The sequence below is a fragment of the Cibotium barometz genome, chromosome 56, assembly GCF_041138505.1.
Source record: "Cibotium barometz isolate CiBa-2024 chromosome 56, ASM4113850v1, whole genome shotgun sequence".
NCBI lineage: Eukaryota > Viridiplantae > Streptophyta > Polypodiopsida > Cyatheales > Cibotiaceae > Cibotium > Cibotium barometz.
In genome coordinates, this window is record NC_141101.1 from 5,168,487 (window position 1) to 5,193,613 (window position 25,127).

The 25,127-nt window shown below is 45.2% G+C and overlaps 1 protein-coding gene across 1 annotated transcript in view; it reads right to left on the reverse strand.

The window, feature by feature from the left end:
- The window catches only part of LOC147606821 (uncharacterized), a 200,344-nt gene extending 175,473 nt beyond the window's left edge, over positions 1–24,871 (reverse strand). The window contains exons 1-4 of the mRNA XM_086791117.1: positions 24,167–24,871; positions 1,088–1,147; positions 837–912; positions 509–602 (exon numbers count right to left, since the gene is read on the reverse strand). Coding sequence (XP_086647243.1) covers positions 509–602; positions 837–912; positions 1,088–1,147; positions 24,167–24,692 — 756 coding nt within the window. The 5' untranslated portion in view covers positions 24,693–24,871. The remainder of the gene's footprint in view (positions 1–508; positions 603–836; positions 913–1,087; positions 1,148–24,166) is intronic.
- Between the last annotated feature and the right edge of the window lie 256 nt (positions 24,872–25,127).

Genomic DNA, 25,127 nt, shown 5'->3' on the forward strand with positions numbered 1-25,127 from the left:
TGGATGCAACGGGCTTCCGTTGATCAAGAGAAGGCATCATTCATAATTAAATGGGTTGTACAATGCTTCGATTACATAATGATTATTGAAACCTCCAAGGAATCTCTCCTAGAATGGATGGTAGTTTTTTGAAAAAAATTAGTGTCTTTACCAAGCAATCCAATCACTTGGAGCATTTACAGTTATAATTTCCGGGTGGGAACCTGGCCTAAAGACCTCTTTATATCTTTAAAAAACCAAATGTCTGACTAATATTAGTTGCCAGCAGTTGATTCAATCAAAGAAACACCTAATTCTTGATGTTCCAAAGTTTATATATGACAGCACAATATAAGTCAAACAGGCAGTAGAGTTCAAAAAGGAACACTCCTACATTATAAACAAACAGAGAATATGACAGCACTATATAAGCCAAACAGGAAGTAGAGAAAAGGAACACCCTACATATAAACAAACGGAGAACGATTCAATTTCAATCTCACAATGTAAAAAATCATGAGAGCTACACCTGTGTCACCACAAGCAACCTTTGAAGATCAGCATACTTCTCATCAAAACTCTCAGCTTCCTCCTCTGTGCTTTCACGGAATCTTTCAGACAACCTACTTGAAATGAGTGCACATTAGATGGAATCCTTGAAAGTGAAGTGAATGACTACCTAGGTTTCTAAACATTTTTAAATGATTATCTCACCAGTCCTTTCAAACATAGCCCATCTCGATGGCATGTATAGTATCGCAGTATGCAAGGTTAGTTGTTTAAGTTACTGGTTCTTTCTCTTCACATTCAATTCATCTACATGCACAGGCTGTAAAAAAATTAGACTTTAATATCACCTATATGTATCAGTCTTCTGCTCTGAGCTTGGAGGTTTTGATTCATGAGCGGTAGAACAAGTCGTACCCAAAGGCGCTACAACAGGACAAAAAGGAAACCATTACACTAATGAGTTGCACACTCACATTCATAAAGAACACCAACTATGACAGTCAAGTTTTTGTGCCTTGCATGCAATGGCCAACAAGAACACTACATCTAGACATTGCTTAGAAGCTTAGTATGGCTACGAAGTAATAAATTCCCTCACCTAAGACCTGTGATAACACAATGTATCCTCCACATGGCTTTTCTTTCCCAATAGCCGCATCTGCATGCACCCAAACACCCAAATTAATTGCCTGCAATCAAGTCTTACAATCAGCAAACAGTTTTGTTGACCCCATACAAACCATCTCCCCTTTCTTTCCGGAAAAGAGACTTCTATTGAGTATGAAAAAATATACAAAAGGGAGATTTCAAACCAAACAACTGCCTCCCCCCCTTCCCCTTCGCATTTCTGCGCCCCCTCCCCTGCCCTTCCTCTTCCCCACCCCTCACCCCCCCCCCCCCCACATCCCTCGCCAACCTTGCCCGCTTCCCCTCTCCCTCCCCTTCGCTGCTGCGCCTTATCTTTTACAATGTATCGCCTCGAAAGCTTTCCACCAGGTAGCTTTCCCTCCTTGTGAAACACAATCTGCCCAAGCTGAGAACTTCCTCTAGCTCATCAACCTCTGGTGGCTCTTCTGTGAGACGGGCTCTTCTAGCTCTAGTCTCACATACTGACTCACATGAAGGCATTGTCAATCCTCCAATGATCAAGCATGCAAGCCGGAAAGCAACCTCATTGATCTGCTTGATCACCTTAAAAGCTCTGTAATACCTAGTAGAGAGCTTAGGGCATGCTCCCTCCTTTCTTGGCCTTGTAAGGAATCTTGCTTTCTCAAATCTCAGCAATACCCAATCATTGTTGATCCTCATTGATCTGCTTGATCACCATAAAAGGTCTGTAATACCTAGTAGAGAACTTAGGGCATGCTCCCTCCTTTCCTGGCCTCTTACAGGGTCCTCCTTTCTCAAATTTCAGCAATATCCAACCATTCTCTTTGATGTCCACTTCTCTTCTATATGCTTGTCGGCAGCCCTCTTACGCTTATCCCAATGGCTTTCCGGACTTGTGCAAAGGCAATATCCAAATCTCTAACATACTCATCCGATACAAAGATCTCATCATTGGTGCGTAGGATGTGGGTTGCAGTATCACTTCACCATATACAATCTCAAACGGGGCCTTTCCCATGGAGGCATGCACTGTGTTGTATGCAAACTCTACCAGCGTAGATACTTCTCCCAAGTTGTTTTCTGATCAGTAACATTGCATTTGAGGAGATCCAACATACCTGAAGTTGCAACCTCATTTCGCCCATCCGTTCGGGGATGATAAGCCGAAGAAAAGTCTAGCTTAGTGTCCATATTGTCAAACAGACCTCTCCAAAAGAGACTCGTAGTCCTGGGACTCTATACCTCACAATGGCCTTAGGCATTGTCAAAATGGGCAGCGAAAATGAGACAAAGTACTGAGAGCAAAAGTACAAAAATGAAAGAGAAGAGAAGGTGGTATAAACTCTGCTATATACACCAAAACCCGGTACAAGACTAAGTGGGGGGGCAAGAGTGGTATATATATACCACCTGGGCTGTTGATCGGGCACTGCAAAACAAGCCAACAGCAGCAAGAGAAGCCCACGACTAGATAAATACCAGTCAGCCAATAGCAGAACAAGTCGGCCTGCAAATAGATCAAGTCAACCAGCACAAAATCAGGTGGCTAAAACAAATCAAGCCGGCCAGCACAAACACCCCTAAAAACTGGGGAAATATGGACAATGAGGAAAAAAGGAGAAACTCCTACTTGGGCGGGCACACCCACAACGATGGCCCTCACTCCCTACTGAGTAATATAGTACAGACAAGAGATGATTGCTAACACCCCCTCTCAGCTCCTGGATGTGGAACAAACCCCAGTGAGTTGGAGTGCTAACGGAGCATCTTCTGAGGTAGAGAGGCTTTGTGAAGAGGTCCGCCGCATTGTCCTCCGTCTAAGCAAGATGTCACCAGCCAAAATCTTCTCATGAACAAAGTGATATTGTATCTCTATGTGCTTGGTCAGGGCATGGAAGACCGGGTTCCGAGCAATAGCTATACAACTCTGGTTGTCGCACTGGATGATCGTGGGTTCCTTCTGTGGAAACCCAATCTCGCCAAGTAGCCACACCGCCTCGCAAGTAGCACTACAAGAAGCCCGATACTCTGCCTCAATAGAAGACAAGGCAATAGTTGGTTGTCTCTTGCTACTCCAAGAAATAGCTCTTGAGCCAAGGGTAAAGCCATAGCCTGAAGTAGATCTCCTCATGTTTGGATCTCCTCCCCAATGAGAGTCACTCCAACCTCGAAGACTGACTCGGTCCTTCGTTCCCCCTCTAGTATTGTAATAGACTCCAAGATCCTTAGTACCCTGCAAATACTGCATGATCCGCAATCCTGCATCCCAATGAGTCTTCAAAGGTGTCTGCATAAAAGAGCTCAACAGGCCCACTGCAAAACTCAAGTCCAATCTGGTGTTCAGCATGAACCAACAAGCTTCCGATACAAGGAGACATCAACCTGCTCACAAGGATCATGTACTGTAAGTTTGGTATTCGGGTCCATCGGAGATGAAATAGGCTTGCAGTTCTCCATCCCAAAGGCCTCCAGCAACTCATGAACACACCACTGCTGAGAAACAAAGAACCCCCTCTAGGTCTACCAAATCTCCAATCCTAAAAAGAAACGGAGTAAGCCTGAATCCGTCATCTCAAATTCCTTTGACGAGGCACCCTTCAGGCTTCATCACAGCTATGTGCTCCACGTGACCGCCTGTAAGAATAAGATCATCCACCTAAAGGATAATCAAGGTGACCATACCATGTTTCTGAAAGAGATACAAGTTTGGATCTGCAACTAATCTCTGGAAACCCTTTCTAAGAAAGAAAGAATCAATCTTCTGGTTCCAAGCCCTGGGAGCCTGTTTAAGACCATACAAGGCCTTCCGTAACCTGTAAACCATACCTTGATCCCGGAAACTCAAAGCCTAGAGGTTGCTCAACATACACCTCCTCCACCAAGTCACCATTCAGGAATGCAAATTTCACATCCATCTGATACACCGACCACTGCTGAGAAGAGGCAATTGCAAGAACTGTCCGAATCATGGTCATCCTAGCGGTCGGTGCAAAAGTGTCCTCATAGTTGATGCCAGGCCGCCGAGCATAGCCCTTAGCCACAAGTCTGGCCTTGTGCTTGTCCACCGACCCATCGGATGTATACTTGGTCGTGTAGATCCACTTGACACCAATGATTGACCATTTTGATGGCCTTGGAACCAGCTCCCAAGTTTTATTCTTCTCTATGGCTTCAAGTTCCACTTGCATGGATTTCCTCCAAGTCTCCTGGGAAAGGGCTTCCTTAACTGAAGTACGCCCTTTTTCGCGAATGATACGAGACATGAATGCATAGTTCACCTATAAAAGCTCCTCTGATTAACTTTTATCACGAACTCTGTGCGGTCTTCGAGGTCCATCCTTCGTGGTCCACTCGGAGGGATACTCCGTAACACCTGACTCCCGAATGGTGTCCAACAACCACTTTGGTACTTGAATAGAACACAGAGCACCCTGTTGCCGTTGTGGCTCATCTCCAACGTCAAGCTCAACCTCTAAAACTGACTGAGGCTGGCTAGCTGGAATAATAGCCTAGGAATCATCCTCATACTCATATGGTTCTCCAAGAAGTGGTGACTCTTCAACAACAGCGGAAGCTAGAACATGCTCATCAAAGACAACATCTCTGCTGACAACCACCTCATTCCGCTCTGGGTCATATAACATGTAGCCTTTGGAAAGAGAGTTGTATACCACAAAAACAAGCTTCTGGGACTTTGAGTCAAGCTTCCCCCTCTGCTTCTTTGGTATGTGAACATAAGCATCACTCCCAAAAGCACAAAAATGGGAGACATCTGGTTTCCTGCCAAAATAAGCCTCAAATGGAGTCATCTTAGGTACTGAAGTCGTCGGAGATCGGTTGAGGGTCTGGACAACCGTAGCCATAGCCTCTCCCCAAAGTGGACAAGAAAGATCACGATGCCCTATATCGGCCAACTCCCGCCTAACGCCATGCTCTGCACAAAACCGCACAAAAGCATTAGAAGAAAACTCCCCTCCTTTGTCAGCCCAAACAGTCTTCACCTGCAATCCAGACTCCTTTTTCGCCATAACATGCCAATCCTTGAACCGAGCAAAGGCTTGGTCCTTCTCTGAGAGAAAATACACCCATGTGAACCTGCTACAATCATCCACAAGTAGCATGAAAAACAAAGAACCTCCCAGAGATGGGGTCTGCATAGGTCCACACAAGTCAATGTGTACCAACTCCAATGGTTTCAAAGCTCGCCTAGCAGCCTGCTTTGGAAAGGACTCCATGTGCTGCTTCCCACAAATGCAAGAACTACAATGTCCCTGTTTGTTGCCAACATCTAGCAAGCCATCCACCATCTCGTCTCTCGGAAAGCCCGCTATAGCGCATCCACATTCAGCACCTTTCTCAGTGCTCCGCTGAGGACATTTCCTCCAATAATGACCCTTCTGGCCACAATGGTTACAGGTCTGCTCGGCCTTCAAAGCATCACCCTCTGAGTCGAGCTTCTTCTCAAAACACTTTGCCGGTGAAGACTTCCCTTTGCCCTTGTTGTTGTTGTTGTTGTTGTGGCCTTTTGTCCGCTGGCCAGTCAAAGCCTCAGAACCTCCGCCCTGTGGAGGGTTCAAATGTTAGCATTATTCATCTCTTGGTAGTGTGCCCAAGTTGTGTATCAGGGGTGCCCAGATTTATCCCGGGCAACACCTTATTTTTTCCTCATGTTCAGGCCCTTGGTTGTAGGGTTGGCCACCCATTATCACATGTTCCAATCATGGGTCTTTTTCTAGAGCCAGTCGGCCAGCTCCACAAGGAGCTATATAAGGCCATACTCTTATTCACTTGGAGATATCTTGACAGGGGCTTCCAAGCCCGGGTCCTCCCTCAGGGGAGTTTCTCATCATGCCCTCACTTACAGGGACCACCCCTTGCACAGGGCTGTTTGTATCATTGCTTTTTCATCATTATGCAGATTCGTTTTCTCTCTCTGTGCATATGTCTTATGCTTTCTGCTGCGCACTTTTGACATGGTATCAGAGCACCGGGTTGAGGCTCTTCTACAGAAGGTGTTCTGGCATTTTTTTTAAGAGAAGGATTTCTGCATTTTTCTATACTACTGGTTGCAGAGGAGGGAGCGTTTTGGCCTTGTCTAGTTGGCTGAAGGAGGTACAGGGCAGCCCCTATAGCGGTTTCTACAGAGTTGGGGCAGCAAGCAGGGGAGATAGCTATGGCTGCGTTTTCTGCAGAGTTGGGGGAGCAAGCAGGGGAGATACCTATGGCTGCGTTTTCTGCAGAGATGGGGGAGCAAGCAGGGGAGATACCTATGGCTGCGTTTCCCCTAGAGTAGGTGCTGAAGGTGCTGTGCTTTCCTCTTCCCTCTCTTCTTCTTGGTACACATGCTACCAGCTGTTTACAGCGTGTTTTTTTCATCTCAACTGCGTTTTCTGGAGGCAGTGGAGGTAGGTGTTCTTTTCAAGAATGGTGCCTTCCCACATGGCCTTGAGCCCCTGCTCGACCAATCTTTGCTTTGTCAGAGTTTTCAGACTCGTGGGTGCACACTTGGATTCACATCCTCGAGGTGTGTGTGGAAGACAGTTAGTCCTTTCTTGACAGCAGACTAACTGACCCCATTGTACATCCTCAGTCCAGGATAAGTTAGGCACGAGCTACGTAGGTCATTCCTCAGCCTTAGCGGGTCAGTCAGTCAGTCAAGTCCCTTAACCCACTTGGAGAGAATCATTCATGCATGTAGAGTCAATAGAAGCCTTAGGGTTTGCATCCGAAAGCACTCTGCATCTTGCATAATAATGTGATATGCAGCGGAAGTCTTTGTATTGGATGATCCTGTCACACAAATGCTCACACCGTCTTCTGTATCCTGAGTTTCGTGAGTTTAGCAATCCATTTCAATACTTCAAACTTTAAAGAGATGAGAGAGAGAGATATGAGAACTGTACACCAGATTGGGTCCCAAATTACCCACTGAAGGGCCCCCTATCCCGATAACGAGATAGTATTTGCTTTATTTCTTTAGAGAGAATGACTGTGGACTGCAGATAAGCCAAACGCAAGATCTCGGAGGATCGGAGAGTGGCTGATCCCCGTACACTGCTGTAGAAACACCTCGATGACCTGATCTCGAGCCTATGCACTCTTCCCAATGGCATGAGGAAGGGCTGCACACCTGAGGCTGAGAGAAGAACAAGGTGGACTGTTCTACACTATGTTCGAATGTTGAAAACACTTATGAATGCTGTGTTACCTTCACCAGATGACTGTTGCATGTATGGATGATGCACAGAAGGCTGGATACTGATGCAAACTACAGATTCAGGGCTGGAAACTACTGCAAACTGTTGATTCAGGGCTGGAAACTACTGTGGACAGAAACCCAGGCCTATAGGGAACTGATGGACTGAAACGCATGAAGTACTGGTGCTGCTGGACAAAAAAACGCAAAGGATCTGATGCCGCTGGAAAACGCAGGCTGCTGGACAGAAACGCTGATGGACTGCTACTGATTTCTGGCGTTGATCTGAGGTGGGGCTGTAGGCTGAATAAGGGACTGTGGTGGACTGAATCAAGGCTGCTTTGATGCTGAAAACAAGCTGATTGGAGGCTGATAGCAAGCGCCTAGGGCTGACTGAAGCAAGGGTTCTCAAGGCTGGAGAAGCAAGCTTATGAGCTCCAAGGGCTGGATTAGTCTAGGGCTGAAGGCAAGGATGCTCCTAGGGCTGAGGAGAAAAGCTCTTAGCACAATGAAGACTGAATGAGAAACTAAGCTCTATGCAAGCCTATTTATACTAACTGGAGGTTGGTCATTTAATAAAGTTTATATTTATAAATGCCCAATAATGCTAAATAAATACTATTAAATATGGGAAAAATACCAGATAAATCCTAGTAAATTCGCTAAGGCTTCTGGGATGTTCTAAATGATGCACAAGCATATGAATGCATATTATGCAAGATGCAGAGTGCTTTCTGATGCAAACCCTAAGGCTTCTACTGACTCTACATGCATGAATGATTCTCTCCAAGTGGGTTAAGGGACGTGACTGATTGACTGACCCGCTAAGGCTGAGGAATGACCTACGTAGCTCGTGCCTGACTTATCCTGGACTAAGGATGTACAATGGGGTCACGGCGTACGACAATTATCATCCTATTGGGTTCTAAAACTGTACAACTGTTGCACTTCTGATGATGAGCCATCTTGTCACCATGCACTGAATGCAGAGTGCATGTGACATTAAGCCTCTTGGCATGGTGACCCACCTCATCTATCTTCCACTTCCCCTTATCCAAAGGGGTAGCAATAGATGCATGCACATGACCATGGCGAGAAACATGCAGCACGGAGACATGCACCCTATGCAACAGTGACATGTGCAAAGGCGGCCTCCCGGCACTTGCATACACAAAGGGATCCCTCCATAAAACCTCGGGGGGTTCACTCAAAAATATGTAAGTCTACTACATACGATCATTAGGATGGCTTTTTTTAACCAAGATTTCGAGAAAAATTTACAAAAATCTACTTACATAAGGAGGTTTCAAATGGCATTTTTTATAAAGAAAAAGGGGTCATTTTATTAAGTCAAAATTCACAAAAAAAAAGGGTGTTTTCTAATACCCTCTAAATGCACGTTGTATGTAGGTATTCCTAAAAGTACACCCCCCGAGCATAAAACTCATTCTCCATGGCCATACTCAGTGGCATGAGAAAAATTTACAAAAATCTACTTACATAAGGGGGTTTCAAATGGCATTTTGAAAAACAAAAAACCCATAAGTTTATTATAAAAAAAAAATCATTTTATTAAGTCAAAACTTATAGAAAAGGGTATTTTTTAATACCCTCTAAATGCACGTCGTATGTAGGTCTTCCCAAAGTACACCCCCCAAGCATAAAACTCATTCTCCATGGGCATACTCAGTGGCATGAGTAGCAGGTGACACATGATTGTCCTTGATTGTCCCTTCATTATGCATAATTTTCAACCCATGACGGGACTCTTCCTTGGCCAATTCCATAGGCAAAGTACGGCGGCTAATATGCTTGCTTTGAGGTCACTGAAACCTCATCCTTGTATACATAGGACTTGATCCTGCAAGATAAATTATTAACAGTCTCCTCACGCAAGAGTTCTTTGACACAAAGCTCACTTGATTTGCCTTTGACCACATCACCACTATTTATGAGATATTTGAGAGCTATCTCCCGAGGGTTCACATCCGATTCCCTGGCCAGATTCCATAGTATGTGCAATCATAGACTCAACCTTTGTGGCCTCCATAAGCTTTTGAACCTGCAAATTCTCATGAAACATCTTCACCTCTTCCTCCTTGGCATTTAATAGACATTTCATCTCGGCCTTCAACACATTTGGGTCATTTTCATGCATCCCATGTTGGCTTTGAGAGTGTTGTTCCATATGTATTTGCTTCTCCACATAACCTTTATGCATGTCTAGTACCCAAAGCATCAGAAGCATGTGTATCACTTGGCTGGCGATGAGAACTAGGCCCTTGCCCACTCTGTGCAAGGTTGTCCATGGTGTACGTCTTTTCACACGGAGCCCAATGCCCAAACGATCGTTTTCCCACTGAGAAGAGGGAAACAACCATACTTTGATAACACTGTAACTACACCAGCTAGGTGTGAATATCCTTGGGCACCGTCTTGCTGAACAATACGCGCATCAACACTTAAAATGTAATAGCCACAATGCACAAAACAATTGAAAGATGCATCACTACACAAGATAAATATGCACCACCACTCGGCACGAGCGGGCCGAAACCCCCCCCCCCCCCGCCCTCCCCAATACTGAAGTATATTCTTGGAGTATTTTAATCTGTGTACAAGTTTCCAAGGGCTTTCCAGCCAAATAATCCAATGCAAATGCAAATATGAAGACAAGTTACCCAAACAAGAGTGTGTCGGAGTAGATTGTCATCCGGACTCGTCGAAAGAGTCAAAATAACCTGGCCACCAATCTGAGACACGTGGAGGGGAGTGAATGTGAAACTATCATTCCCATACCACACACAAACATGCGCTCTTGTACTAGAGCCTCTAGCTCACACCCTCGCAGAGACCGTAGCTCAAGCCTCCCTGGTGTAAGCACACAAACAAGTACGGCACACGAATAGGAACTTACACGGTTTCCAATAGCAGATACTCAATCAGGTACAAGAGGAGCCGATTCACAGCAAGTACATCTGGTATAGATGTAATGTGATATTCAGCAGGTACAAGAAGATATACAGTTGGTACAAGAGGTATACATGGTACAGCTAGTACAATAACTGGTGCAGCAAGTACTACTGTAAGTACATCAGGTACAGTAGGGTTTTCAGCAGATACAGTAGAGTTTCCACCAAGTACAAAAGGTACACTGGACTGTACAGCAAGTATAGTAGGTTGTATGGTAGGGTTTCCAGCAAGTACAGTAGGTTGTACAGTAAGGTTTCTAGCAAGTACTGCAAGTACAGTAGGTTGTACAGTAGGGTTTCTAAGTACTGCATGTGCAATAGGCTGTACAGCAGTCAGGTACAGCAGGTACAGTACATTAGGTGCAGTCGGCACAGCAAGCACAGTACAGCAATCGGGTACTGCAGGTACAGTACAGTAGGTGCAATCCGCAACTGTACAGCAGCAAGGGGAAGCACTTGAGTGTGTCGAATTTCAGATGCAGGAGCAGGGAATGATGTGCCTTCACCAGGACGTCCAAGAGAAAGAGAGAGTGTTGGTAGCTCAAAGTGGAAGGGGTCCAACCCCCATATGCCACATGGCACAGCCCACCTCAAACAAGGTGGGCGCTCACTCGTTAAAGAGGGTTAACATGGTTAAAAGGGTTCCCATGCCCGTGAACTAGACACATCATAGCAGGCAGTCACACCAAAACAAGTCGAAATCAGTTTCAAGCAAGCAGAGATGCATGCACATGCACTATGCAATGGATACATCTCCCGTTTCTAGAACTTGTAGATAGCAGGTCTTCCTGAGCACAGAACTGGCTCAGGAAGCCTAAACTTGGATCCCTGACAGTGGGTTCCACGTCCTGGCCACACTATGGGTGACACAAGGCCTGGCCTCCCGTAGGTGACACGAGTCCTGGCCTCAATACGGGCACAACAAATTCAAAGCCTCTATGCTGCATATTTGGAGATTCTTGCTCATAAGGGGAAGATTTGTAAATTGGAAGCATCCATAGGCGCTCTTGTACTTCCTTCAGTGGGAAGGAGGATTCATCAAGCCCGGCAACGTTTCCCCTGAGACATGCGTTGCCGAGGCAGCGAGTGCATATCATCTAGGCACTCCTGCTCCTGTGCAACACTCCTGGAATCTTGTCTTAACTCATTCAAGTATACACCCTGTTTTTGGTATACTTCAGCACGATCGCACCTTCAATCCCGTCATATCCCGGTGCCTTGTGTGCACACTCTCGTACCTCTCTCTTTCTCTTACTTTCCCAAGAGCTCACATCAAGGGGGGGTTTTCATGTTTCCTAGTACCCTCTCTAGCTTTGGGAAATCCCGTAGTGTGAGAATGTCGCAAAGAGCAAAAACCACTAATCTTTCCAGGTTTGGTGGGTTCATAACAACTGAAGATCGGCTTGACGGTCCCAACTACTCACTTTGGAGCTTCATGATGAAGAGTTTGCTAATAGCCAAAGGGCTATAGGAGATTGTCACAAGGCAAGAGCCTCGTCCTGCAACACCAACTCCTTGCATCTCTCCGCACCTCTCCAGAAGCATCTAGAGGGATTCAAATTGTGGCACAAGTGGTGTCAAGCATTTCAGCATCGTCGTCTGGACGGACTAAAGATCAAAGACGGTGGAATGCCTGTGATGCTCAAGCAACAGCCATGATTACTCTCTCCATCAAGCCATCCATTGTTTCTCACATCCAATCCTGCAACTCTACAAGAGCTACCTACTGGTCCTCGAGACCATGTTCCAGTCTTGTAATGAAGCACGAGTAATGTACCTAATGCGAAAGCTGGACAACTTGACCATGAACGAGGGTGATTCCATCGTATATCACCTTACCAAGGTAAGACCTAAAAGAACAGCTACTGAATATAGATGAGGTAGTTGATAACAGAAAATTAGTCACCACCATTCTTAACTCCCTACCTGAGTCCTATCAGAGTCTCCATACTTCTCTGAATCTCCCTATGAGAGGAGGAGGCAATCCTATATCCTTTGAGGAGCTGGTTGGATTACTTCTCCATGAGGAGCAGACAAGGAAGAACAAATCCAAGGATGATACAAGCAGAGGAGACCAAGCTACTTCTCTAGGGACAAAGGCAAAGTGGACTCGTCACAAGGTGACACCAAGAAGAAGAAAGGAAAGTGTCATTACTGCCACAAGCCAGGGTACTGAAGGTGTCATTAGAGTTAGGCACAGGCAAGGGCTATGGTGGCTCAAAGATAGCCATGGTGAAAGTATACACGCAGTAAAAGAGAGAGAAGAGAGAGAGAGTTAAGAAAAGAAACTCGATGCTCTAGAGATAGATGATTGCACGACTCAATAGTATTTTGATTGATATGTTATGAAGTACACCAAGTACATGCTTTTATAGGTTGCAAACCTTATCTTTTGACTCACATAAATCATATACACATAAATAAGCATATGACACATGGACAGTACTGGCACAAAAGCCCTTACAAACACATGAATCCGGCCACGTACTCGTCCTCTGAGCCGATCATTGGGTAGAAGCACGTCCACATCACACTCAAGAGGGTGTGCACTTGACAAAACGAAAGGGGATGTCATGGGGGCTTGTGTGTGTGTGTGTGTGTGTGTGTTTAGATGTAGGTTTAGTGTGTGTGTAGTGACTGGAGAACTCTCGAACGTCGCAACCTGCTCGCCTGGCTCGCTTGGCTCGCCCGCTCCCTCGACCTGCTCACATGCTGGTCTGCTCGACCTGCTCGCCTCTTGTGTGTGAGCACGTCTCGTAAGGCGCGCCTGCTTCCTGGTCTCTATCGGGCCTGCAGCCCTCTTCGCCACAATCTGAGGGTCCCTTCTTAGCGCAAAGAAACATTGTATTCTCATCGTCAATCTGCCCTATCTTCCTCTCTTCTGCGACCTGTCTGCGTGTGTAGGAGTGTGTGTGTGTGTGCGGGGGTGTGTGTGTGTGTGTGTGCGCGCCTCGCTACAGGTCTCTGTTTTCCCTTCTGTGTAAGATAGTATTCCAATAGCGCTGTCCCCCTTTTTCTGATCTGTGTCTTCCTGCTGAATCGAATAGTCTCCATGGCAGAAACAAGCAAGTATTATGTCAAGAGAGCTCTTTCTCCTGAACCTAAAAGACAATCAAGGGAAACTCTGCCCCCCATAGCTCCTTCATCTGAAGATTCTTCCTATGTGTTTGACATGTTGAATGAAGATTTTCAACAAAGTAGAAGAGAATGGATACTACCTGCTCCGGAACTCACTTACAAGATGAAGTTGCCTTCTCTTGTGCATCCTCTGAAGAAGCTTTCTCAAACTGCAGTCATCATCTTTTTTCCAGGTAAAATACCCTCGGCTAATGATGTGGGACAATGGGTGAATTCTCTCCTAGGTGGATACTATGTAGAAGGAGTCTATTTTGCCTCCAGAGGATTTTATGAGGTTCATCTCTTGGATGCATTGACAAAACAAAAGATGCTGGAAATGTCCCCTTTATTTTTTGGTCGTCAAATGGTGCACATCATGCCTTGGTCTCCTAATAAGGATTATCAGAGTCTCATTAAACATCACTGCCCTGTATGGGTTGAAGTCGTTGATATTCCAGAATATATGAGAACAGAGCTTCCAGGCTTAGCGATGACATTGGGACAAGTGATCTGTCCCCCTCGTCCCACAGGTAATAAAAATCGTTTTTGCATCTTATGGGATACTGATAGACCAACCCCCTCTTCTATTGCAGTTGAGATTGAGGGTGTTAATTTGGGAAAGAAATATTTTACTTTGAAATGGGGCATTTTTGTTGGAGCTTGTTTCTCTTGTCACAAGTTCGGGCATCTAGCTTCTGAGTGTCCCTCAATCCTTCATCCACCTCCTCCAGCTGCCATTCCTCAGTCATCTAATAAAGGAGGTCAAAAGACTTATGTGGAAAAGACTGAAGCTAAAGGAGCAAAGCCTTCAGTTCATACAGGGAACCAAGCCAATTCAGCTCAAAACAAGGATAAAGGAAAAAGCAAGCTAGTGGAAAATAATTCATCTTCTCACGAGGGTTGGCAGAATGCAAAGAAGACGGTGCCTCTCAAACAAAGACCTCTCCAATCTCGTAATTGGGATGCTTCTGCTTCATCTCCTGGTCAACCTTCTACCTCTTCGGACAGCCCCATCTCAAAGGCATGGGTCAATACAGTTAAGAAGGGTATTCCACTTTGTGAAGAAGATGATCTAGTCAGGGAATTGGATTCTGAGGGTCAGCAAGACCCTGTGGCAATGGCAGAGGCCTGATGCCTCCCTTTCTCTTTGAGGACTGCTCATCTCTTGTACATATTTTCATGCGTACTTCTCTTAAATGTTTTTCTTATAACATACAGGGCCTCTACAATCAGCATAAATGGAGGCTCCTATGGCATTATATAAATAATACTCATCCAGATGTTGTGTGTCTGCAAGAGCATAATCAGCATTCTTTTGCTGGTCAGCATGGGTTCTTTTCAGGATATGATATATTTTATGCAGGATCTGGACAATTCTCTGGGTTATGTATTTTAGCCAGACATGATCTGCAGCCCTGTGTAGCATATAATGATCTTTGTGGCCGATGGATGATTATCCAATGTATGATCAATCGAGAGATTTTTGAAATAGGCTCCTGTTATGCCTCTCAAATTTCAGCTTCCAGAGCTCAAATGTGGGACTCCATAAACCAATATCCTTGGTCCTCAAATGCTCTTCTTTGTGGTGACTTTAATAATTCTCCTCACTGGAAGGACAATACCACACATAAATCCCATATGCTTCCCTCTGAAATCCAGCAATGGGAACATATGACTTCATCACTTCATACTGCAGATTTATGGACAGCAACTCACCCTTCGGTATTGGGATTCACATATCATCATAATGCTTTTACAGAATATTGGACCAGGCTTGATAGACGGTATCTTATTCATGCTCAGCAATATGATGATTATACATGTCAAATGTGGACTGATTATTCTCAACAACTATCTGATCACACTCCACTTTGGCTCAACCTTTCATTTGGTATCCCTCTGGATGATATTCAGCTCTCTTTAGTCAGACATTTGCAGGTTAATCAATTATATCTTTCTCATGAAAAATTCCAGCAAATGATCAGATTGGCTTGTAAGCCATTATTATCCCATGCTCAGGAGGATCTGGATTTTGCTTGGAACTCTTTTGTACATCGTATTCAAAATGTCATTAAGGAATATGGAAGATGGTACATGGCAGAAACCAGACAACATATCCAGTGGGCAAAATCGTACAAGCAGTCCTTGGTACAGATTAGCCATCAAAGGTCTCTTTCTGCTTCTGAACAGAATTCATTGTCTTGTGCTTCTTCCATAATTGATGCTAATGATAAACGCAAGCTTTCCAAATGGCAGACAAGGGCTAGAGTTAAACCTATGCTAGATAAGGGTTGCTCCTCGAAATCTTTCTTTCGAAATTTACACACGTACAGACAAAGCCAATCTATCATGAGAGTCAGGAAACCCGATGGTCTTTGGACCCAGACTTTATCGCAGCTAGAAAAACAATGTCTGGATCATTTTCAGCTTCTTTTTTCTCTACCATCTTCTTCTACACCTCAGGCTGCATTGGCTCGGAGCAGATTTATTGAGCTTGTTTCTCCTATTGTTTCCTTGCAAAAAGCTTCAATGTTGGAAATGTCCTTTTCAGATACTGAATTGGATGAAGCCCTCAAGCATTTGGGTAAACATAAATCCCCAGGCTGGGATGGTTTGACGGTTGAATTTTTTGTAGCCTTCTGGGCTGAATTGAAGGGTCCAATCTTGAAGCTCATTAATGTAGCCTGGTAGCATCAACATCTTCCCTCAGCTTGGAAGCATGGTCTGGTTAAGCTTCTACCCAAAAAACCTCTGTGTGAGACAATGGATGACTGGAGGCCTATCACTTTGATGCCTGTTATATATAAACTTATTGCTAAAATGTTGGTACATCGGATAAAGGATATCCTTCATGATGGACTTCATCCCAGGCAATATGGTTTTGTTCCAAGAAGGCATATACATGATAATATCTCCAATACTCTCATTGCAATGGAATATGCAAAATACTCTGCTCAGGATGTCATAGTCATGCAGGTGGATGTGGCAAAGGCATTTGATACGGTGCAATGGGATTATGTTTCTCAAATCATGTCTAAACTTGGTTTTGGGCCAAAGCTAGTTAATGTCATATATTGGCTTTACTCAGATTCCACTGCTCAATGCTTTATAAGGAAACATTTGTCTGCGTCTTGGACTCTAGAACGATCAGTTCGACAGGGATGCCCTCTCAGTGCTTTGTTCTATGCTATTGCTTCACATCCTTTGCTTCTTTATATGGATCATCTGGTTAATACTAGACAGTTAGAGGGGCTTCAGATTGCTGGTTCACGGCCTTTCATTGCACAGGCTTATGCAGATGATTCATTCTTCATGCCAAAGAACACTCCTCTGGAGCTTCGCCTATTGATGGATACTCTTTCAGATTTCGGGTTGGCAGCTGGTCTAAAAATTAATTTTCAGAAATCAAAACTCTTACCTCTCAAGCATTGTGACTGGCATGCTATCCTGTGGCCCGGTCATATTATTTATCCGGAAAGCATAGTAAGACATTTGGGTTATCCCATTGGCTGGAAAATCAGAAATAAGCAACAAATATCTTGGGTGATGAACAAAATTCAGGACAAATTAGAATATTGGAAGATCTCCACTTGGCCATTGCACGTACGGCTTCGAATTGTTCAATCCATTGTTCTGGCTTATGTCCAGTTCTACCTTCCTCTCTTACATTGGTCATCTCGAGATCTTTCTTCTTTTATGTCTCAAGCTATGGAGATTTTTTGGAAAACTAAGCTTCATAAAAAAGCTTTAAGGTTGCTCAAAATGGACCTGCTTTGCTCACCAAGAATGCATGGTGGTTTGAATATTATAAACATCAAATTTCATGTGCTGGCAAGAAAGATCACTATGCTCAAAACCTTCTTTCAACAAGAGCAGCCTTGGTCTATCATGTTGGCAATTTTGTGTGGTCAGATGCCCACAAATGCTTATGGTCGTTGGTTAGTTGATCCATCGGAAGTAGTACTTGGCGAATTTCAAGGTAAAATCCCTGGTTGTCCATTCTCTACTTCCTTGATTCAGGATTGGAAGAAAGTACTCTCTCGCATCAAATGGTCTCCCCATCCTGCCTCTATAGCTTCCTCGCTTCGAATGGAAAGCATACATTGGAGTGCTGTTTTTTACTCTCCCCTTGCTGTACAACAACCAATCAGAGCTTACAATCTTATGAAGTTGGGCATCCGGTTCATTGACGACGTGGTAGATACTCGAGGGCAAATTCTTTCTTTTCCGGTAGCATGCCAACAATACAATCTTGGGATGCATCATAGATCTATATGGAAAGCTATTGCAGATCTCTTACAACCTTTCATTCCGATTCCAACATTGGATGTAAGAGACAGGCTTCAAGATTGGCATCTTCAATCTTCAAGTTCAAGATTATCCTCTCAGCCTTTGCATCTATTGACTTCTATACAGGTGTCACAACCCTGTGTTTTTCTCTGGACAGTATGCAGGTGTGCACGGGGACATGGTGGACAGTGTGAATGGCATCAGGTTGGAGTGAAAAAGGAAGCCCATGTGTGGACAACCCCAAGTGTGAAGGGGGCCAAGTGATTAAAGTCTTCTCTCATAACTCATGGGGACAAAGGGGTTTGGAGAGGACAAACGTTTAAAAGCCTTTAAAAATAAAAGAACCCCTTTTTGGGGATAATCGTGGCTTTTATGCTATTTATGGGGGCCTATACTTCTTTTAGAGAGAGAGTCGAGCTGCAGTTTTCAGCCGTGTGTGCTTTTTCGCTGAGGAGGGGCTGTTCGGCAGGGTACACAAGAGAGCACGTTGTACTCTTTCTCTCTCCCAGGTGTGTGTGAAGGGCAGGGCAGGAGACAGAGGCATGCTGGCAGTTACACGGCTGCGGGAGGCGGACAGTGCTGGTGCAGGCTGCAAGGTCCCTTTGTGCGCAGGCAGCTACAGGGCTGCTGGAGGTGGAAAGAGCTGGCGGCTGGACTGCATGCAGGTCCTGGGGATCGTGGAAAAGCAGTGAGCTGGACGGGCAGCGACGCTGGCTGATTCTCTGGTACAATTTGATAAGCTACTTTGTCGACCCAGTTTGATTTTTCTTCCACTTCTATTGCTCTATTTCTAAAGCCATGAAATTGCAAATAATGTTCATGGCGTGAAGTGTCAGAAAAAGGTTCACGGCGTGAACGTTATTCTTCACTATTATGTGCTCAAAGATTTTTGCTTTTAGGGTCATACCCACTCACTTTGCTATTGGCCGCCCTCCCTTACCAACCTTCGTGGCCAAGTGGCCTTGGCCTGGCCGACTATTCACTGGATTGGACTAAACCGTGAGTTTGCAGAAAAAGTTCACATCATGAAGATTTTCTGGAAACGTTCATGCTGTGAATGTTTTTCTTGAACTTTCACATGATCCAAAATTTTAGCGGCGTCAGATGTGTCGGGATAAGGTTGCCTATTTTTGGCAAGGCAATTTTGTGATTTGTGGCATTAATTACGGCGCTGATTTTGAGAGCTATTTGCAGTGTGAAGTTGCATAAAAAGTTCACGGCGTGAATGTTTTTCTGCAATTTCATGTGGAACTTCCTGCATCAAAAGTTATGTTTTTGGGTGCGAAATACTTATCCAATTAATCCCAAATTGATTGTGCCACACCTAAGGAATGGAATGCAAGTTCTTGGCACCGTCAATGGCTCCTTATGTTTTTTATTTTTGTGAATTTTTTAAAAAGAAAAATAGAACACCAACCTATTCGTTCACGTTGGTGCTTCCAATGATGCAAATATCAAATTAACAAGAAAAAATAGTGAAGCTCTGTCCTAATACCACTCCACCACACACATACGGGTTGGTACAGGTGTATCGACTGTATGGTATGCTGTGCTGTGATACGAGTTCTCTTTTGAGAGACAGTTTGGGAGTCTGTGTTGTGATGCAGGAGCAGTGGATGTGTCAGGGTGTGATGCTGTTCATAGTGTGAGAGGCTATGGATGGTTGTGGCAGCCTTGATCATGGGAGAAAGCTTCTGTATGCAGACTCAATGTGTGAGAGTCTTTCGATGTGAACAATGGCTGGACGTGTTTGTGGATGCCGAGTGGACAAGAAGCCATGATGCAGTTCTTTGCAGGCTTCAGGGGTTCTACTAAGACGGCTGAGTTCCCAGCCTTATATTGTAATCAAAGCTCTTATAATCAATTAAAGAAATACCGCAAGGGGCGCCACTGCGTTTTGGGGCCAATCGGTGTCCGTGTACTGTTTGCAGGAGCACTTTAGCTCCCCCTGTTTGTTTTCCTTTTCTAGGTCCTCAATGGCGTTGAAGTGTTTTATGTGCGAGTGTTTGTTTCACTGCCCGTCAGGCCGGTTTCAAGGTTCCGTTGCCGGGACATCGTCGACTTTCTCAAGGAGGCGAGTCCGTGGTTGCTTTGGTCGGGACAATCGCCAACTTTCCTAAGGGGGCGAGCTCGTGGTTGTCTCATGAGAGTCACATCAAAAGCTTCAACATGAGGAAAGTGAAAAGGAAGTGCAGGACACAGTGCAGGATTATGTGTCTTTGCCTATATGAGGTGAAGAGCAAGAGCTGAAGATGAAGCTCAGAAGAAAAGACACCAAGGACAAGAAGTAGTCAGCCAGGAACAAGAAGCAATTGAAGTGTTATGGTGCAGGAGATGCGTTGAAGGCTATGGCTTTCGACAGTTTGTCACTGGTGGTATCTTCATAGAGGCTTCATGGGTTCAGAAGACAGTGTCTTTCTATGTTTAGCAGTGGTGATCTACTATGCTTCATCGAGGACTTGTGCTTATCACTTGGGTGGAGTGCACGCAGGTTTTGGGTGCCTGAGGATGTATTTGATGAGGCTCAGATGGAAATGGAGGAACTTGACGAGGTTCTTATTCCTGAGCATATACTGGCACATAAGGAAAGAAAGGTACAGGGTAAGGTTTCCTGTCACTATCCTGTGAAGTTCAAGAGCTGTTCACTGATGGATACGAAGTGGATGGAGGAGGTTCACTGATGGATGCGAAGTGGATGGAGGAGGGTGACTTAGCAGATTCACCTCAGGAGTTGCAGCTTTATCTTGATGCCTTTGAGTTGGAGTCGACTCTTGTTACGACTCATTCAGGTTCAGCAGAGCATAGGTCTGGAGCATTGCCTGATGCTCAAGAGGGGGGTAGCACCTCCGCTCCCTTGTTACAGACAGGCTCAGTTGTTATCTAGGAGTCGCTTGGTGACATCTTTGTATTCACCCGAAGGTACTGAGGCTGACAGTACATCTGCTTATGGGACTTCTATGATATTGTGTACTAGTCACATGAGATGGTAAAGTTGGGTATGGTTCATAGTCGGCCGCACCTTGAACTATAACTGCAACTATGGATAACTCTATGGAGGGCATAAGTCTTGCGAGCAGTCCTAGAGTTGGTTTGGTTCATGGAAATATGGATTGAACTCTATTTGTACATGTATGCATACACTTTTTGAGGTAGAGGTATTTTTGTATTCTGGTGCCATTGGATCCTGGTATCATTGAGAATACATTGGGAAATACTCTGCATTGTGTCATGTGCTGCAGGTATGTGGGTATGATACATCAAGTGCTTTATTATGTTCATGGATGCACCATTGGGTGTGACTCCTGCAAGATGGCCATGAGACATATGTGGGAAAGTACTTAGTGGATGGTAGTGTTTGGATGCATTGAGTGCTTTCATATGCTCATGTTGTACCATCAGTCGTGGGTCCTGCGAGATGTCCCTGGGCGTAAGGCTTGCGAGCAGCCCTTAGACTGTTACTTTGGAGTAGGTAGAGCATTTTGAGGAGCATATTGTTTGCGAATGCATATGTGTGTCATGCATATGTGTGCCATATGTAGAATGATGCATGGTTTTGTTTTTGGCTAACACAGTTAACGTGTTTCCATTTGATTTTAGACTTTTGTTGTAGGTTCTGAAGGAACAAGCAAGAGGTGTTTTTGGCGTGACAGTGTGGCCTATTGTGCAGGATTGTTTTATCACCCAGATGCATTGGAGGGCCATTGCTTTTGTCATATGGGGAGTCTTTGCTCATAAGATGCTTTACTGTGCCATTGAGTGCAATCGAGGACGCTTGCCATTTTTCAAGAGGGGGGTATGTCACGACCCTGTGTTTTTCTCTGGACAGTATGCAGGTGTGCACGGGGACATGGTGGACAGTGTGAATGGCATCAGGTTGGAGTGAAAAAGGAAGCCCATGTGTGGACAACCCCAAGTGTGAAGGGGGCCAAGTGATTAAAGTCTTCTCTCATAACTCATGGGGACAAAGGGGTTTGGAGGGGACAACGTTTAAAAGCCTTTAAAAATAAAAGAACCCCTTTTTGGGGATAATCGTGGCTTTTATGCTATTTATGGGGGCCTATACTTCTTTTAGAGAGAGAGTCGAGCTGCAGTTTTCAGCCGTGTGTGCTTTTTCGCTGAGGAGGGGCTGTTCGGCAGGGTACACAAGAGAGCACGTTGTACTCTTTCTCTCTCCCAGGTGTCTGTGAAGGGCAGGGCAGGAGACAGAGGCATGCTGGCAGTTACAGGGCTGCGGAAGGCGGACAGTGCTGGTGCAGGCTGCAAGGTCCCTTTGTGCGCAGGCAGCTACAGGGCTGCTGGAGGTGGAAAGAGCTGGCGGCTGGACTGCATGCAGGTCCTGGGGATCGTGGAAAAGCAGTGAGCTGGACGGGCAGCGACGCTGGCTGATTCTCTCTCTCCAGGCGCACAGTTGGGCAGCAACGCTGGCTGGTTCTCTCTCTGGGCACACAGTCGGGCTGCAGCACACAGCACACACCAAGGCTTTTCCCTCTTTGCAACAGGCTGGCAGGTTGGTAGGGCAGCACGCACAGTCTCTCTCTTTCTCTCTCTCTCTCTCTCTTTCTTTTGGAAGGAGGCGGGCAGAAGGGGGCACATAGTCGGGACTGTTTTGAGGATAGTTTATGGGCTGTTTTTGTTTGGCTGCAAATTCAGCTATGTGCTTGGGTTTTTGGCTGCGAGTACAAGGTCATTTGGTTATGTTTCTTGGCATGGGAGTGATGCAAGCTCGCATGGCTGCGTGCTCATGGAGCAGATTGTTTTCTCTTGCTAGAAAGGAACAGCGGGACCTACATATATGGGCATCTTTATGTTGCCAGATGTTTCATGAGGGAACAGGTAACTAGATGTATGCCGTGTTTGGCACTGTTGTTGAATGGTGCCATGAATGGTTCTGTATGGAAACAGGACAAAAGTTTCAAAGGGAAACAGGCCTAAGGGTTTCATGTGGAAACAGGTCGTAGGTTTCTCGAGGAAACATGTTTTTGGGTTTCTCCAGGAGATAGGTCACATGCACGCAGAAGGTACAGGAATGGACACATGCTTGGTACAGCCTTGCTACTGATTGGACAGGGGACAGGGAATCCATGACAGAGATGGATAGTACCCTTGGAAGGTAGAGAGGGTTGGTACAGGTGTATCGACTGTATGGTATGCTGTGCTGTGATACGAGTTCTCTTTTGAGAGACAGTTTGGGAGTCTGTGTTGTGATGCAGGAGCACTGGATGTGTCAGGGTGTGATGCTGTTCATAGTGTGAGAGGCTATGGATGGTTGTGGCAGCCTTGATCATGGGAGAAAGCTTCTGTATGCAGACTCAATGTGTGAGTGTCTTTCGATGTGAACAATGGCTGGACTTGTTTGTGGATGCCGAGTGGACAAGAAGCCATGATGCAGTTCTTTGCAGGCTTCAGGGGTTCTACTAAGACGGCTGAGTTCCCAGCCTTATATTGTAATCAAAGCTCTTATAATCAATTAAAGAAATACCGCAAGGGGCGCCACTGCGTTTTGGGGCCAATCGGTGTCCGTGTACTGTTTGCAGGAGCACTCTAGCTCCCCCTGTTTGTTTTCCTTTTCTAGGTCCTCAATGGCGTTGAAGTGTTTTAAGTGCGAGTGTTTGTTTCACCGCCCGTCAGGCCGGTTTCAATAGGCTTATCGATTGATATTACCTCCTCCATGGATTGCTCATCATGCTAATTCTCTTTGGCATCTGGATAAGTCTTTAGCTTGGTGGAAAGGAAAACTGACATTGATATGGAAGTTGAAAATGCCATTGAAGCAGAGACTCTTTCTTTGGAGATGCATTGTCGGTATTTTTCCAGTGGGAGTGAAATTGGCTCAAAGAAGGATTGCCTCTCCTTTTTGTCCAAGATGTCATCATACTACTGAGAGTATTCCGCATTTATTGTGGTCTTGTTCATATTCCAGAGACCTTCTGGACAAGATCTCCTATTTTTTATCTCTCAGATTTCCTGCACACATGTTCTACAGGTTTTTCTGGATGTTTGGCACATTATCAGCTTCTTTGTCACAGTATTCTCTTTTCTTCCATTGGATCAGATACTGGGCCTTATGGACCCTCTGGCTACAGCGAAATCATGCATATCTGAATTCACCCCTTCAGCACCCTTATGAGTTCTTCCGAGCCTCTTTACGGCAGTCCTTATATGATGCCTTACATGAGGAAGATTTGGATGTTTCTTGTGTTCAGCTTTTCTTTTACTGTTTCTGATGGATAGGGCATAGGCTCTTTTCTTGAGCACTGCCCTGTTCTTGCATAGAACTTTTTTACTACTATTTTTTAAGTTCTAGGGTTTAGACATCCTCTTGATGTCAAACCCTTTTGTACATTTATGATATAATGCAATTTCAATGGTTTTACAAAAAAAAAAAGTGTGTGTTTAGATGTATGTATACCTGATGTTGATGTGGATGTTTAAATATACTGCACTGGATATTACCAAAAAAAAGTGTGTGTGTGGTGTTTAGATGTATGTATACCTGATGTTGATGTGGATGTTGTTGTTGCAGAGCAGGTGTGACGGCTGAGAGCAGCACGGAGGGCCTGGTTCATACGTTCCAGCTCTTGAAGTTGGTGCAGGCTCTGGGTTCGCCACTGAAGGAGCTGCTCTTCTTCTTTTTCAGCTCTGATGCTGCTGCTGCTGCTGCTCTTGGCCACGTACTCCTTTCCTTCAAGTTCCTCAATTTGGGCACGGAGGCGGCCATTCTCGTCGCTGAGCTTAAGATTTTCGGCTTTGAGGTCTTGGGTTATCTGTTTCTCCTGTTCCAGCTCAGCTGTGAGGTTGACGACTGTTGATTTGAGACCCTCGGAGTTCTCTGTGCTGTTCGCCAGGTCGCTGACCAGGCGCTCCAAAAGCCAGAGGGCCTTTGTATCCATGCACTCCAGAATGGGCGCCAGCAAGGTGGGCGTTTCTGCGTCTTCTGGGTAGCCATAGTCCTGAAGCTTGGAGAGGATGGGAAGCCCCTCAGGAAACACTGCAGTGAGAGGGTAATCAGCAGCGCCCATCTTTTGCAGGGAAGAGAGAGAGAGAGAGAGGTGGCGGGGAGCAGGGGAGAGAGACTTTCCTTAGTGGCGTTATGTGAAGAAAGGAAGAGAGCTGCCGCGTGAAAGGCCAAGGTTCGTTGCGCAACTGTTCTCGCTTTTGAAATTTTGCCATGCACAATGCGAGCTGGCACGACAATCCAAAAAAATAAATGTTTGTTAAGGTTGTCCAGATTACATGGTTTGCACATTGAAAATTTAAACTACTAGTTCTCTTTTCTTGGCAAGACAATGGTGTTGCATGAAAGTAGAAGTTCTCTTTTTCTTGGCAAGAAATTGATCTAAACTTGTGCATCTCTCTCCCATTAGAGATTGAGTTCTCTCTCTCTCTCTCTCTCTCTCTCTCTCTCTCTCTCTCTCTCTGTGTGCATGGATTGCTTTCCAGAAGCTAGCAACTTT